The sequence below is a fragment of the Odocoileus virginianus genome, chromosome 9 (assembly GCF_023699985.2).
Source record: "Odocoileus virginianus isolate 20LAN1187 ecotype Illinois chromosome 9, Ovbor_1.2, whole genome shotgun sequence".
Lineage (NCBI taxonomy): Eukaryota > Metazoa > Chordata > Mammalia > Artiodactyla > Cervidae > Odocoileus > Odocoileus virginianus.
The window spans coordinates 855,537-871,065 of record NC_069682.1 but is presented as its reverse complement, the minus strand read 5'-3'; the positions used below and the strand labels follow the sequence as shown (position 1 = coordinate 871,065).

The following is a 15,529-nucleotide window of genomic DNA, read 5'->3' as shown; positions in this document are numbered from 1 at the left end:
CAGATGTTACCTCCAAATTCTAAAATATCCCCTGAAGGCTGATGTCAGTATATAAAACATTTTTTTGGAGAGCTCATTTATTTTGTGACAGCTACTTCAATAGCTAACAATTTAACAGAGCTCCTCTATTAAACTTTTTTTTTCTCTGCATGAGTGAGTTAACATTTTAGAAACTGAGTCAAATGAATTCTTTTTAAAGGCTGAATAATATTCCATGGTGTATATGTACCACAGCTTCCTTATCCATTCGTCTGATGATGGAAAAAAACAACAACAACTATATGGAAACAAAAAATAAAAACTGAGTCAAACAGTTTGGAAATTTGGCAATATCCATCTAAGCTTTGGGCTTCCCTGCTGGCTCAGATAGTAAAGAATCTGCCTGCAATGCAGGATACCCAGGTTAGATCACTGGGTTGAGAAAAATCCCCTGGAGAAGGGAATGGTTACCCACTCCAGTATTCATGCCAAGGCTGAATCCTGTCTCTTGGGGTGATGGGCTATATCGCTACTATAATGAATTGAACAAGGATCTGGGATAGGAAGGGGGCAGGGGGATGAGTGTCCAGGGACCCAGCCGTGGAAAGGAACCTGAACGCAGAGGAGGACATGCAGAAAATGATTTTAGACTTCTTAATCCAGACAGGGAAGGCGCCACCTCTGCTGCCTCTGGACACAGTCTTCTTCATCAATCACGAGACAGATTCCATTTCTTATCGAAATTTTTTTGATGAAGAGAGGTTTCCCACTGGATCCTTGAGACTTGATAGCAAACACCAACATATTGCGATCCTGTGAATCCTGCCCCTGGTTCAGAGCAATCTGTTTTCCATCCCTCACAATGGTGTTTAGGCTGCAGGACTGCAGGAAGAAGTAGCACAATTAGATGCCTCTGCGTCACCTCCCACCTCAAAGGAAAGCAGAATATTAGAAAGAGGCAGTAGAATTGGGCAGGAAGAAGAAAATTATTTCATCTTCAGACTCTTTGACCAATGGAAAAATTTGCATGGACCTGATGAATGGTTAACTTGTTCACATGATATAGATTTTTGGGTTGATGTAAATGATCTGTCTTTTGCAGTCCATGTTAACCTTACCAGTAAGATAGTTTTTATATATAATTTTATTTCAGTTATTTATTTTGGCTGCACTGGGTCTTCATTGCAGTGCCTGACTTCTCTAGTTTCGGCATGCAGGCTCAGTAGTTGTGACCTGTGGGCTTAGTTATTCTGCAGGATATGAGAGCTTAGTTCTCTGACCAAGGATTCAACCCAGATCCCCTGCACTTGAAGCATGGAGTCTTAACCATGGGACCACTAGCAAAGTCCTCACCAGTCAGCTCTTTAAAGAAATTCACCAACTGGTGCAGAAAAAGCCTTGAGGATTTAAAGGTTGCTTAGGATACTTAGTTACTTACGCTTAGCTACTGACTTCTGTTCCCTTTGTCACTGGGAAAACAGAGGCAGCCAGAAAGCCTCTGTCATTCCCTCCGCCACATGGGCTGCCTACCAGCATCTCTACTGAAGGAGTTCACTGTTCCTCCTCTTATCAGTTAAGTGTCCTTGCTCCTGTCTGAACCCAGTCCATCTATTTGTGAACTAAGACAGATTCCACAATTTTTTTTAACAAAGGACCAGAGAGTAAATATTTTAGGCTTTGTACTCCGTATGGTTTATGTAATAATGACTCAACTATGTCTAGAGAAAGCAGCCGTAGACAATATGTAAATAAATGGGTTTGTTGTGTTTCAAAAAAACTATGTAGAAACATAGTGATAAGTCAGGCTTGGCCTCAGGCTGTACTTTCCTGAATCCTTTACTAGATCCTGCCATGCTTGCCTACTTAAGGACATGCTCCAGCAGTCTCCAACTCTCTTGTATTCTTTACCCTCCCAGGATCATTGCCACCAGCATACATGCATGTTGTGGTTTCTCCTATCTTAAAACTATCTCTTGATCTTGCTTCCCTCTTCTAGCAATCTTCTCAGCGCTCCCCTGCCTTTTACATCAAAACTTCCCACAAGAACAATCTCTTTTGTCTTCTTCATTTCTCCCCACTGATTCCCCAGCTGCTGCTGCTGCCAAGTCACTTCAGTCGTGTCTGACTCTGTGTGACCCCATAGACGGCAGCCCACCAGGCTCCTCTATTCCTGGGATTCTCCAGGCAAGAACACTGGAGTGGGTTGCCATTTCCTTCTCCAATGCATGCATACACGCAAAGTTGCTTCAGTTGTTTCCGACTCTGTGTGACCCTACAGGCATCAGCCCACCAGGCTCCTCTGTCCACGGGATTCTCTAGGCAAGAATACTGAAGTGGGTTGCCATTTCCTTCTCCAATGCATGCATACACGCAAAGTTGCTTCAGTTGTTTCAGACTCTGTGTGACCCTACAGGCATCAGCCCACCAGGCTCCGCTGTCCACGGGATTCTCTAGGCAAGAATACTGGAGTGGGTTGCCATTTCCTTCTCCAGAGCCCACTCCAATAGACTTTTGACCCCACTATTGCATGAAGTTGCTCTAATCAAGGTCACCACGGACCTCCACATCCTTGAATCTGACAGTCAGTTGTCCGCCTTCATCTTACTTGACTCGAGAGCACAGCTGGCCCTGCTGATCACCCTCTCCTCTTCTTTTAAACGCTGTCTTCTCCTGACTTACAGACTCACAGACTGGCCTCCCTGCCAGGTCGCTGACCACTCCTTGTCAGACTGCTTCTTCTGATTCTCTCTTATCCCTGCAATCTCTTTAAACTGGAGTATCAATGACTCAGGCCTTGAACATTTTCTCTATCTACAGTTGCTTCCTGGCTGATCTCATCCTGGCTCATTAAATACTATCTATAACCTGATGACTTCCAAACTGATGCATTATATTTGGCATTCAACGCCAAGCTCATATATTTAACTGCCTACTCTACATACCTGCTTTGGTATCTAATAATAATCTCAAACCAAACATAATCAAAGCTGAACCCTTGCTGCACACCACCAAATTTGCTCTACTTTAAATTCTCCCTATGGAGTACATGGTTACTTCCATCCGTCCTGTCAGTTGGGCCAAAACTCTAACATCATTCTTGATTCTTCTCTTTCTCTTACATGCAACATAAAATCACAATTGTTCATGATCTTGATGATACCCTTAAGTACACGTAGATATAGATACTCAGATTCCCTTCTTAACTCTACAAGCTCCCTCTTCCTTCAAGACACTAACAGTCCAATTAAAATATTTCTATAGCTTCTTTACTGATCTCCCTGCTTCCATTATTTCTTGTTCCCTTGCTGTCAATCATTGACTGAAGAGTTAAGTCAGATCATGTCTATCACTTGCTCCAAACCCTCCAGTGGCTTCCATACCCCTCAAAATAAAAGCTAAAGTCCTTCAAAAGCCTACACCACAAATGAAGAAATCAACTTCTATTGCCTTTGCTAATTTCCTTTGCTGGTACCTGCAACTTTGCCAGGAGTCCTGCATTAATACCTGTGTGTGGAGGACTGTAGGGAGTTAACAGTGGAGGGTAAAGGGAAGGGTGATGATACCCTCCATCTCTCTGTGGCTCTGAGGAGGAATCAGGGCATCCCAGAGAGGGGGTGCTGAAGTCAGGGACAACAAACATGGATGTGCTTGTTGGTCCTCAAGGCAGTAGGAGATGCAGGAAGAAGTGTGACTCTCAGAGGACAGATACGAAACAAGCCCCCTATTTTCCAAGTCTATTAAATGGCGGGGAGCCCTTGGATCAGAGGGATTTGATCCTTAGGACACAGAGGGTTGGCAAATTGTGCTTCATATCAAGAATACTGTTGTTTCACTGCAAACGATACCACTTTTGTAGTCTAACCACAGAGGGAAAAATTGAAAGACAGTTTTCTCCCCAATCCATCTTTGAAAGCAGTCACTTCTCTAAAAGAAAAATCTCAAGTGATTTATGTAAGAAAGAAAGCATGAAAATCTGGAAAAATATATTTAGGATAGTTGAAATCCTGGTTCTGACAAAAAAAATTAATTAACTGAAGAGATTTCTTAGAAATCTATGATACTGTTGCAGTTGAGCAACTTCCTTCAGATTTTTGCCTTCTCTGAGCACTCCATCAAGAAATAATCCCCCTCCTCCACCCTCACATGCTCTTCTTCTGCTATATCCCTCCACACAGACCTCCATCTGACCCACAATCAGGGTGCTTCATCATCATGATGTACCTATTTTCTACAGAATGCTGTGTCCCTGACACTGGCACAGAGAAGGCACCTGACAAATGTGTGTTGAATGAATGAATGAGTCCGAATCCCTTTGTCAACAATTTCTTCCGGAGACATCTGACTTTCAGAGAAGCTCAGGTTCCTGTTGGGCATTCTACATAACGAGGTAAACTGTCTCCTTCGGTGCAGGCACTACACAAGGTACTACCTATGTTGGCTCCCAAGACTAAATAGAAGGTGTGATGTTATGAGACAGTACTGACAATTAGAAGGGTGGAAATTAAGTTTTCAGAGCACATGGTGTTTGCAAATCTAAACCTTCTGGTTAGCAATTTCAATGGGGGAAAAATACCCTACAGAATATCACAGTCAGGGAAGGCAAAACATATTCTGTAGCTTTGTTAATTATACCAGGCAAGCAGCTGCTGGAAAAATGTCTATAGATGCAGTTCTGACAGGGAATACTACAGGGCTTGGTAATCACAATCTCTAAAGAAAATTAATTAGCAGAAGACCACAGAGAGGAGAAAGTTAAAATGTTTAGAACACCAGTGAACAAAGGTTTAATGCAACATAAAATATGCAGATTGGTTTATAATATAAAATCTATATTCACTCATAGTAAAAGCCTCCCTGTAAGTTACTATCATTTATTAAGTCCTTCTGATTGAGTGTTAATGAATATTATAAACTGGTCATTTTACTAAGAACTGAACATGATTGTATTCTAGCAGTGATATTTGAAAATTATTGTAGAAGTATTTAGTATTTATTTATCTATGTTCATTCATCCATCCAATCATACATACATATACTGAGAAGTGAAGTGTATACACTCAACAGATCACCAGCCGCTACCAGAATAAGAATGATTGCAAAGCAGTACAATGTGGCCACACAGACAGTGTTTCACTGAACTGAGGTCTCTCCAAGCTCAAACTACACCATAAACGTAAATGGGTGACTTAGTTCTTGAAGATATAAAATAGATTGAGTTTGTAAAACAGCCTTAAAAAGTAGCTTTTCAAGACCTCAGAGTATCAAAACTAGATAGCATTTTATTCATTCCACTGTAAGAATTGAAGTTGCTATTATGCAACTTTTGGAAATAAACCTCTACCATAATCACTAATTGATGCTTTTGAACTGTGGTGTTGGAAGAGACTCCTGAGAGTCCCTTGGACTGCAAGGAGATCAAACCAATCAAACCTAAAGGAAATCAACTCTGAATATTATTGGAAGGACTGATGTTGAAGCTGAAGCTCCAGTACTTTGGCCATCTGATGCAAAGAACTCACACATTGGAAAAGACCCTGATGCTGGGAAAGATTGAAGGCAGGAGAAGAAGAGGATGACAAGGATGAGATGGTTGGACTGCATCACCAACTCAATGGACATTAGCCTGAGCAAACTCTGGGAGATGGTGAAGGACAGGGAAGCCTGGTATGCTGCATGCAGTCCATGGGATTGGGGTTGCAAAGAGTCGGACATGACTGAGCGACTGAACAACAACAAATAATCACTAATAAATTAGAGGTCAGGACATTCTATTTGGTGTATGTAGCTCAGAAAAATGTCAGAGCACTGAAGGTCAAAAAATTATAGATCATAATGCTCAGACAATGAACACTGGCCTGACATGACCCCATAGTTGTCAACCATGATGTGAGAAGCTATATAAGGCCACATATATGACATGCAGACTTCAACTTTTACTTAGATTCATATACTTTTTTTTACCACTTTATTTTTTAATTGAAGGATAATTGCTTTGCAGAGTTTTGTTGTTTTCTATCAAACATCAACAATAATCAGCCATAGGTACCCCATGTCCCCTCTTGAAAGAAACTGTATTAAGGGTCAGGATCAACTTTGAAATTGAAAGTGAAAGTCACTCAGTCATGTCCAACTCTTTGTGACCCCTGGACTACACTGGCCATGGACCAGGAGTGGGTGTCCTTTCCCTTCTCTAGGGGATCTTCCCAACCCAGGGATTAAACCCAGGTGTCCTGCATTGCAGGTGGATTCTTTACCAGCTGAGCCACAAGGGAAGCCCAAGAATACTTGAGTGGGTAGCCTATGCCTTCTCCAGTGGATCTTCCCAACCCAGGAATCAATCCAGGGTCTCCTGAATTGCAGGTGGCTTCTTTACCAGCTGAGCTACCAGGGAGCCCCAGGACCATCATAAGTATCTTACAAAGTATAATCATGGAAAAAGAAACCTTTACTTTAAATATGTTCATTTCAAGCTCTTTTAATGGCAATTGAACAGTTTTAGAGAAAGCATCAAATTACCTGAGTCCAAGTTGCCCAGAAATTCATAGCTTCTTATTTGATATACCCTGCCTTTTTTCTGATTATTTCTGTATTTGTTTGAAAGGCCCATTAACTTAGTAAATTAGCAACTCTTTAATGGAGATTCCATATCTAATTCATCTTTCTAGTACATGGCTGAATAAATATTTATTATTATTCAAGATTTTTAATTAAATTTTTAAGAATTTTTCACCCTTTCTCATATTAATTGAGCATAATTGTGCATAATCATGGATTAGGTGCTGCCCATTGTAAAAGAAATTGAATAGGTATTGAAAATGTCTGCCTTCTAGGAGACAGATGGAAAGAAGATGGTAAGGCTAAGAGAAAATGAGTTGGGATAAGATGTTTAGATGAAATGGAATGTGGTTTCATCTATATTTTCTTTTGAAAAGAAATGATATCAAATGCCTAATTTCTAAGGAAAAAATCCATAATTTTAAGTCAACGCCATTTTTTGAAAGTGTTTGAATCACACTTCTAATTGGCAGTGAGTTGATTTTTAGATGGAATTTTAACACAAGATAAATATGATGAAAACTCAAAGTCTTTCAAAGGAATCAGGACAATATCATACAAATTCAGACTGAGGTGATCAGCTTCAGAGGTTTCAATCCACCATACCTTAGCCACTTCTTCTTGGAAAGCCACGAGGTTCAAATGCGAGATGTTAACTAAGTCAGGCCCATATACCACTGTTATCATGCGATGTTCCAGGCGCCCAATGTTCCCCACATCCAGAAGTTCACGTAACTTAGGGTCCTGGATAATAAACAAAGATTGAAAAAATTAGTCAGCTAGAGATTCCAACATGGCAGCTTAATTTCAGAAGAATTAGAGCTAGAATGCCCTCAAAACAAAGTTTCCTTTTATTCTTTGATTTTTTTAAATTTTTATTGAAGTATAGTTGATTGACAATGTTGTGTTAGTTTCAGGTGTGTAGTAAAGTGATTTGCTGCTGCTGCTATGTCGCTTCAGTTGTGTCTGACTCTTTGCAACCCCATGGACTGCAGCCTACCAGGCTCCTCTGCCCATGGGATTTTCCAGGCAAGAGTACTGGAGTGGGGTGCCATTGCCTTCTCTGTGAACGTGATTTGGTTTATATATATATATATATATATATATATATAGCTTCCCCTGGTGGCTCAGACAGTAAAGAATCTGCCTGCAGTGCAGAAGACCCAGGTTTATTCCCTGGGTCAGGAAGAACCCTTGAAGAAGGAAACGGCTACCCACTCCACTATTCTTGCCTGGAGAATTCCATGGACAGAGGAGCCTGGTGGGCTACAGTCCATGGGTTGCAAACAGTCAGACATGACTGAGCAACTAACACTTTCACTTTTCATATGTATATATTATTTTCCAGATTTTTTTCCCTAATAGGTTATTACAGAATATTGACTAGAGTTCCCTGTGATACAGGGATACAAGGACACAGTAGGTCCTTGTTGGTTACCTATTTTATATCTAGTGTGTATATGTTAATCCCAAGCTTCTAATTTATCCTTCCTCCCTCCTTTCTTCTTTGGTAACCATTTTTGTTTTCTATGACTGTGTTGCAAATAAGTTCATTTGTATCATATTTTTAGATTCCACATATAAGAAATATCATATTTGTCTTTCTCTTTGTGGCTTACTTCACTTAGTATGATAATCTCAGGACAAAGTGGCCTTTTATTCTTAAAATAAATTGGTATGATTTGAAGTCTCTCACCCCAGAAAAGTCCAGAGAGGTGAAATAACTTGCCCAAAGGTTGTGGAGAAAGGATTTCTGGATCAAGATTTATGATCCTCATGGTATCATGGTAAGTGAAAGAAGTCAGAAAGAGAAAGACAAATACTGCATGATATCATTTACCTGTAATCTAAAAGTTCTGAAATCATAGTAATAGAGATTACAGAGTGGTGGTTACCAGGAAATGGAGGATGGGGAAAAAATGGGAAGATATTGGTCAAAGGGTATAAATTTCCAGATATAAGGTCTGAGCATCTACTGTCCAGCATGTGATTATAGTTAATATTGATAATGTTGTATTACATACTTGAAAAATAGGAGGGGAGTAGATCTTAAATGCTCTTACCAGAAGAAAAGAAATGATAATTATGTGAGGTGATGGAGGTGTTAGCTAATACTCCGCTGGTAACCATTTTGCAATATATAAGTGTAACAAACCAACATGCTGTGCACCTAAACTTCCACAAGGTTATGTCAGTTATATCTCAATAGAACTGGAAGAAAGACGTCCTCAATCAAGATCGTACTGTCATTCAGTAACACATTTTTATGTGTCACAATTCTCCTTCTATTTCCTCCAATCAACCCATGAATTGAAATGCAAAAATCTCATCCCTCTCCTCATAAACACATTTTAAAGGAAAAAGGTGGTTCTGGCAGAATCAAAGCACAGCAATGCCATCTAGGGTTGGGGCAGAAAACTAGCTAAGTGCACAGCATGGGCCGTCTCCAACATTCAGCAATGAGAGAAAGAGAGGCTGTTAGATTCAGCAAAATAGCCACACAGGTGATTGCTGCTGTTCAGTTGCTCAGTCTTGCCTGACTTTTTGTGACCCCATGGACTGCATGCAGCACACCAGGCTTCCCTGTCCTTCACTGTCTCCTGGAGCTTACTCAAACTCATGTCCATTGAGTCAGTGATGCCATCCAACCATCTCATCCTCTGTTATCTCCTTCTCCTCCTGCCTTCTATCTTTCCAAGCATCAGGGTCTTTTCTAGTGAGTCAGTTCTTCCCATCAGGTGGCCAAAGTATTGGAGCTTCAGCTTCAACATCAGTCCTTTCAATGAATACTCAGGATTGATTTCCTTTAGGATTGACTGGTTGGATCTCCTTGCAGTCCGAGGGACTTTCTAGTGTCTTCTCCCACACCACAGTTCAAAAGCATCAGTTCCTCAGTTCTCAGGCTAGTTTACGGTCCAACTCTCACTTCCATAAACTGTAGCTTTGACTAGATGGACCTTTGTTGGTGAAGTAATGTCTCTGCTTTTAGTACTCTCTCTAGGTTTGTCACAGCTTTTCTTCCAAGGAGCAAGCGTCTTTTGATTTCATGGCTTCAGTCACCATCTGCAGTGATTTTGGAGCCCCCCAAAATAAAGTCTGTCACTGTTTCCATTGTTTCCCCATCTATTTGCCATGAATTGATGGGACTGGATGCTATGGTCTTAGTTTTCTGAATTTTGAGTTTTAAGCCAGCTTTTTCACTCTTCTCTTTCACTTTCATCAAGAGGCTTTTCAGTTACTCTTTGCTTTCTGTCATAAGGGTGGTGTCATCTGCATATCTGAGGTTATTGGTATTTCTCCTGGCAATCTTGATTCCAGCTTGTACATGTCCAGCCCGGCATTTTGCATGATGTACTCTGAATACACATTAAATAAGCAGTGTGACAATATACAGCCTTGACATACTCCTTTCCCAACTTGGAACCAGTCTGTTGTTCCATGCCCAGGTCTAACTGTTGCTTCATGATCTGCCTACAGGTTTCTCAGGAGGTAGGTGAGGTGGGGGTATTCCCAACTCTTTAAGAATTTTCCACAGCTTGTTGTGATCCATGTAGTCAAAGGCTTTAGTATATAATCAGTGAAGCAGCAGTAGATGTTTTTTCTGGAATTCTCTTGCTTCTTCTATGATCCAACGGATGTTGGCAATTTGATCTCTAGCTCCTCTGCCTTTTCTAAATCCAGCTCAAACAACTGGAAATTCTTGACTCACATACTGTTGAAGCTTAGCTTGGAGAACTTTGAGCATTACTTTGCTCGCACATGAGATGAATGCAATTGTGTGGCAGTTTGAACATTCTTTGGCATTGCCCTTCTTTGGAGTTGAAATGAAAACTGACATTTTCTAGTCCTGTGGCCCCTGCTGAGTTTTCCAAATTTGCTGGCATACTGAGTGCAGCACTTTCACAGCATCATCTTTTAGGATTTGAAACAGCTCAGCTGGAATTTCATCACCTCCACTAGCTTTGTTCTTAGTGATGCTGCCTAAGGTCCACTTGACTTCACACTCCAGGATGTCTGGCTCTAGGTGAGTGATCACACCATCATGGTTATATTGGTCATTAAGATCTTTTCCATATAGTTCTTCTGTGTATTCTTGCCACCTCTTCTTAATATCTTCTGCTTCTGTTAGGTCCATACCATTTCTGTCCTTTATCATGCCCATCTTTGCATGAAATGTTCCCTTGGTATCTCTATTCTAGCCTCACAAATACTGGGATTTGGACATAGAGAAATTCTGCAGTCTTTTCAGAGCAGATGTTCTTTAGGACATCAGAAGCATGTATCTTTTGGGGACCTAGACCTGCTGGGAAAAGGATGTTTCCAAAGCTTCTGAATTCATAATAAAATCTACCATAGGGTTCTGTTGGTTTGGCTGAAATTATTTTCCTTACATATGACAGGTCCTGAAGATAATGAGAGGGTCATGTAGAAAATTAGCCTCAAATGAATTACTTAGCAAATCTGCAGCCAGCTTCTGAGCAAGGAATAACTTACATTCTTATTTATTTAGCTACATGCTGGGCCAACACAGCTTAATGACTTAGGCTGGTTATTCTGATCTCCCTTCTGAGGTTTTTATACACAGCACCCTTGAAGAGAAATAGAGAACTAGAAAAACAAACAAGCAAAAAAGAAGAAAGCAATATATTTCCAGCTGAGTTATTTTATTTGGTGACATTAATTCTCCCTTTACTTAATAAACTTTCTCCTCTGTTTGGCTGCATGAAGAGGAACCCTTTCAGGTAAGTAACAAAGAGAGAAAATCACATTTCAAAGCTGCACTCAATATAATAGAAACTTAAACTTGACTAACACGTTGATAATTTATCAAGAACATCAGGCCTCTGTGAAAGATCAAACACTATCACAAAAACATAATTTGCATGACCTAGAAAAGGAAAGGAATACAGTAAAAAAAAAAAAAAAAACAACAAACAATCATAGCAAAAAGGGAAATTTTTATCCTTTTACCATTATTGAAAGATTAAAGAAAAATGTTCAGAAACAATGAACTTTTTCTGCAGGCTGGTTAAAGAATGATACCAGCTGTTCTGTGAAACAGTTAACTGCATCCCAGGCTTTAAACACAATTGAGGCAAGGTTCAGGGAGAAAACACATGGATCAGTCCTTAAATGTTTGTGTACTTGAGGAAAATTATAATCCTCAGAAACCACCTGAAACTTGTGCTTATAAATCTCTAGTGTTGCCAGTCAGGATGGCTGCTATCCAAAAGTCTACAAGCAATAAATGCTGGAAAGGGTGTGGAGAAAAGGGAACCCTCTCACACTGTTGGTGGGAATGCAAACTAGTACAGCTGCTATGGAGAACAGTGTGGAGATTTCTACCCACTGCAATGTTGTGAAGTAATTAGCCTCCAATTAATAAAAATAAATGAAAAAAAATATCTATTACCACAGAACCAAAACTATAAATCCAAAACCACATCCATTTACTAAAAATACATTAAAAAAAAAAATCTCTAGTGTTAAGCCAGTGATTGTGGAGTTCACTGACATCCTTATTTCTGCAATGAATGGGGCTGTGTGGGGACGTGAAAGGGCTCTGTACTTTGCACCTTCCTTACTTTCAGTGAGAGCCCTGTGATCCATCCTCTGGGTCTTTTCTCCCTCAAGTATTTTCTCTTCCTCCTACACACTTTCCTGCCCGATTCACATGTCCATTAAAAATACATTTGCCCACTTATTAAATCGATAGTTGAGTACTGATTAAATCAATCAATAGTTGATTGATTCACGGGTTCATTTGAATTTCCCTTGAGAAATAGGCAAGTAGAAAGCATGCAGAGAATGTGCCCAGAATAGAAAATAATTCTAGAAAAAGACTTCTAGAATTCCCACTCTCCTTAACAATAATGTTAGGTACAGAATTTATAAGAAAGATGACTGTGTTTCCATAAGTTTTCCCACTAATGACTGTTCATATATATATTTTTAAAAACTATTGGTTTTATGTAACCAAAAATTTGTAATGAAGTATTTAGAAGTGATATCTAGGATTGGGAGGATAATGCAGGCTGGCAAATGACAGTGATGATTTAATATGAGGGGTAGTTATTTGAAGATTTATTATTATATTTCTATGTATCTGAGATGAAAGTGAAAGCTGCTCAGTCATGTAGGACTTTTTGCAACCCCATGTGTCAGGAAGCATTGAACAAGAGGCTTCCTGTGTGCTGGTTTGGATCTGTCAGGAACCCTCTGGCCCTTACTGATTCCTGAATATTCAGGAATTAGGAGGAGAGGCACGCCTTTCCCGGGCTGAGGAATCCAGGCATTTCTCATTACAGTGATAAGTACCCTCTTCCTTACTATGAGCCAAATGGTAAAAGATGATTGTTTGCAACTCTCTCTCTTTGATAGGGATCATCTTATGTTTTCTAAGTCTGGAGTTTTAATCTTTATCTTTGCTGAGAATTACTACAGTATATATGCCCACACCATGTTGATTAAAACACCTTTGCTCCATCACAGCTTTGGTCCCAGTGTCTGTCTGTCTTTCTTTCTTTCCTTCTTTCTTTCTATTCCTTCTCTCTTTCTCTCTCGATTTCTGGCCAATTCCTTGGGGCGCGGAGGCCCGCTGAGCTCACTTTCTTGCCCGGGCTTCTAAGCCCCTCTGGAGAAGGCGCACTGTGCCTTCACCCACTCGAGAGGGCGCCCGGTGCCTCCGCGCAGCTCTGAGAACAGGGCTCTATCGGCTTTCCGCGTAAACCAGGGGATGTCAGCCTCTTTCTCTCTGTTACTCTCGGAACCACCAGGTTCCGGTCCATGAGAGGACCAACAAGCGCTCTCTCTTACTTTCTTATCGTCGACTCCGGACCACCAGGTTCTGGTCCATTAAAGGACCAACACCCATGGACTATACAGTCCATGGAATAATCCAGGCCAGAATTCTGGAGTGGGTAGCCATTCCTTTCTCGATGAGATCTTCCCAACCCAGGGGAAGAAGTCAGGTCTCCTACACTGCAGGCGGATTCTTTACCAGCTGGGCCACCAGGGAAGCCAGTTAACAATTAAATGATAAATTTCAAAAAGATTATTGAGCATGAACTGGAGAAGCAAGACATTTTGGAACCATTTTTTCAAGGGAAACCACACTAGTTTAGAGTTATGTAGTTCAGAAAGTAAACACAGAAATCATTTAAATATATAAGAAGCAACTTTCTAATACCCTTTCTTGGTGATGGATCAGAATTTTTAAACTGTATCTTTCTTCTATCATTAATCATTTTATTTCTCTTTAAAACTGACCCTTTTCTTCATCTATTTCATTTTTATCAACACCAAACTTGGTTATATTAGAAATGCCTTCCTGAAGACATGACTTCACTTTTCTTTTTCCCTAAACTCTAAATTTTCTCATTTTGAACACAACAGCCCAAACTGATGTGCTGGCTTCAAGACTCATTCTTCATTCCTGAGCAGATTGATATATGAAGGGTATTCTCGAAAAAGATATCGATCCTTTCAAGTACCAAAAGTTGCCCTCAGTTGTTTTCCGCAGAGGAAAATCTAGAATAGGCAAAAGGGGGAAATTATCTGGAAGGATAAATAGCAAAGGCACCTAATGTTTGTAGAAACTTGTAAGTGGAAGGGATTTAAACATGTCTAGGGAGTTCCCTGGCAGTCCAGTGGCTAGAATTTGGCATTTCCACTGCCAGGCCAGTTTCAATCCCTGGTCTGGGAACAATGATCCACATAGCACAGCCAACAAATAAATAAACAAAAACAAAAAATAAAATAAGCATGTCTAAACTATGGTTGTCTCTGGGGGACTGTTTCTCAGATCTGGGGATATGAGTGGCTGCATTTCAAAAACAAACAAAATAAAACTATGCTGTAACAATAACAAAAATCTACAGACAATTTGCATAAAACCACTCCCCCAAGCCTATTCTACTAAGGAAATTGATATCTGCTTCTCATTGATGGAATCTCCTGACCAGTTTTCAGAAAAGGATTTACCTACATGGGTTACTACAAGATTCAAACATATTTCTTAGTCCCTGAAATAAACATTCTTTGAAATTTTTACAAAGAAAAAAAACAAGCTATCTCCACAACTCAAAAAATGTTAAATTTCTCTGTTGCAGAGCCTGAAAGAGTATAGCTCATAAAAAAAAAAATCAGGTGAGGTGAACTTGGAATTTCTAGTTTGAGTAATCTGTCACTCAGGCCTGCTCTCCCCAGAGAACAGCCCCATGTGTCTCCACAGCTGGAATTGGCCAGACCAACAAAGACTCCTGGCAGTTAAGCGTACTTTTAAAGTCAAGTGCTGGATCATCTCTACTGCCATGAAAGTTATGAAATAGAGACTGTCTGACTAAATAAACTCATCTTCTCTCAATCAGCAGGATTCATGATTAAATTACTTCAGTTCTACTGCCAAGAAAGCTAAATTGCTCAGATTAATGATTTGCATTTCCAGGTAAAAGACAACTGAAAAAGTCAAGACTAGTCTACACCTGAGATAGTGTGTGTTACTATAAGTAAATCATTCAACATGGTTGAAATTAATAAAAGAGAGCATCACAAGCTGAAGGATGGTTTTTTAAAAAGTCAAATTCCAGTTTCAGTGTTCATTCTTTGATTTATATGACTTTTAAAGAAAAACTATTTGTAGTTCAGATATTCACAAAATAAAAAATCTTTTCAATACCTTTAGATTTCATTTTGACACAAGAAAACATTCTTGGTGCAGAAAACATACCTCACTCATTTTTTATCTCCATAAAATACATCTTGACTGGATGTTAGGCTTATGGAGACAATTTGCATATTAGGTTAATTTCATTCCTATCACTTAATACAGCATTTTCAATCTGAATTACTGTTAAATGGATGTAACTTTAATCCATCATTTACATAAAACCCAGGTATGTAAAAGTCTATTAAAACTCAGTACAGCTATCAGAAATGAAAGAGATAGATTAGTTATTAAACTAAAGTGATGTTAGTATGTTTATGCTTTATTTAA

At 39.7% G+C, this 15,529-nt stretch overlaps 1 protein-coding gene across 2 annotated transcripts in view; it reads right to left on the bottom strand.

The window, feature by feature from the left end:
- PLCB1 (phospholipase C beta 1) overlaps window positions 1–15,529 on the bottom strand; it is an 824,470-nt gene that overhangs the window by 279,049 nt on the left and 529,892 nt on the right. For both annotated transcript variants that reach the window (XM_070471868.1, XM_070471869.1), the window contains exon 4: window positions 7,141–7,278. In XM_070471868.1, coding sequence (XP_070327969.1) covers window positions 7,141–7,278 — 138 coding nt within the window. The remainder of the gene's footprint in view (window positions 1–7,140; window positions 7,279–15,529) is intronic.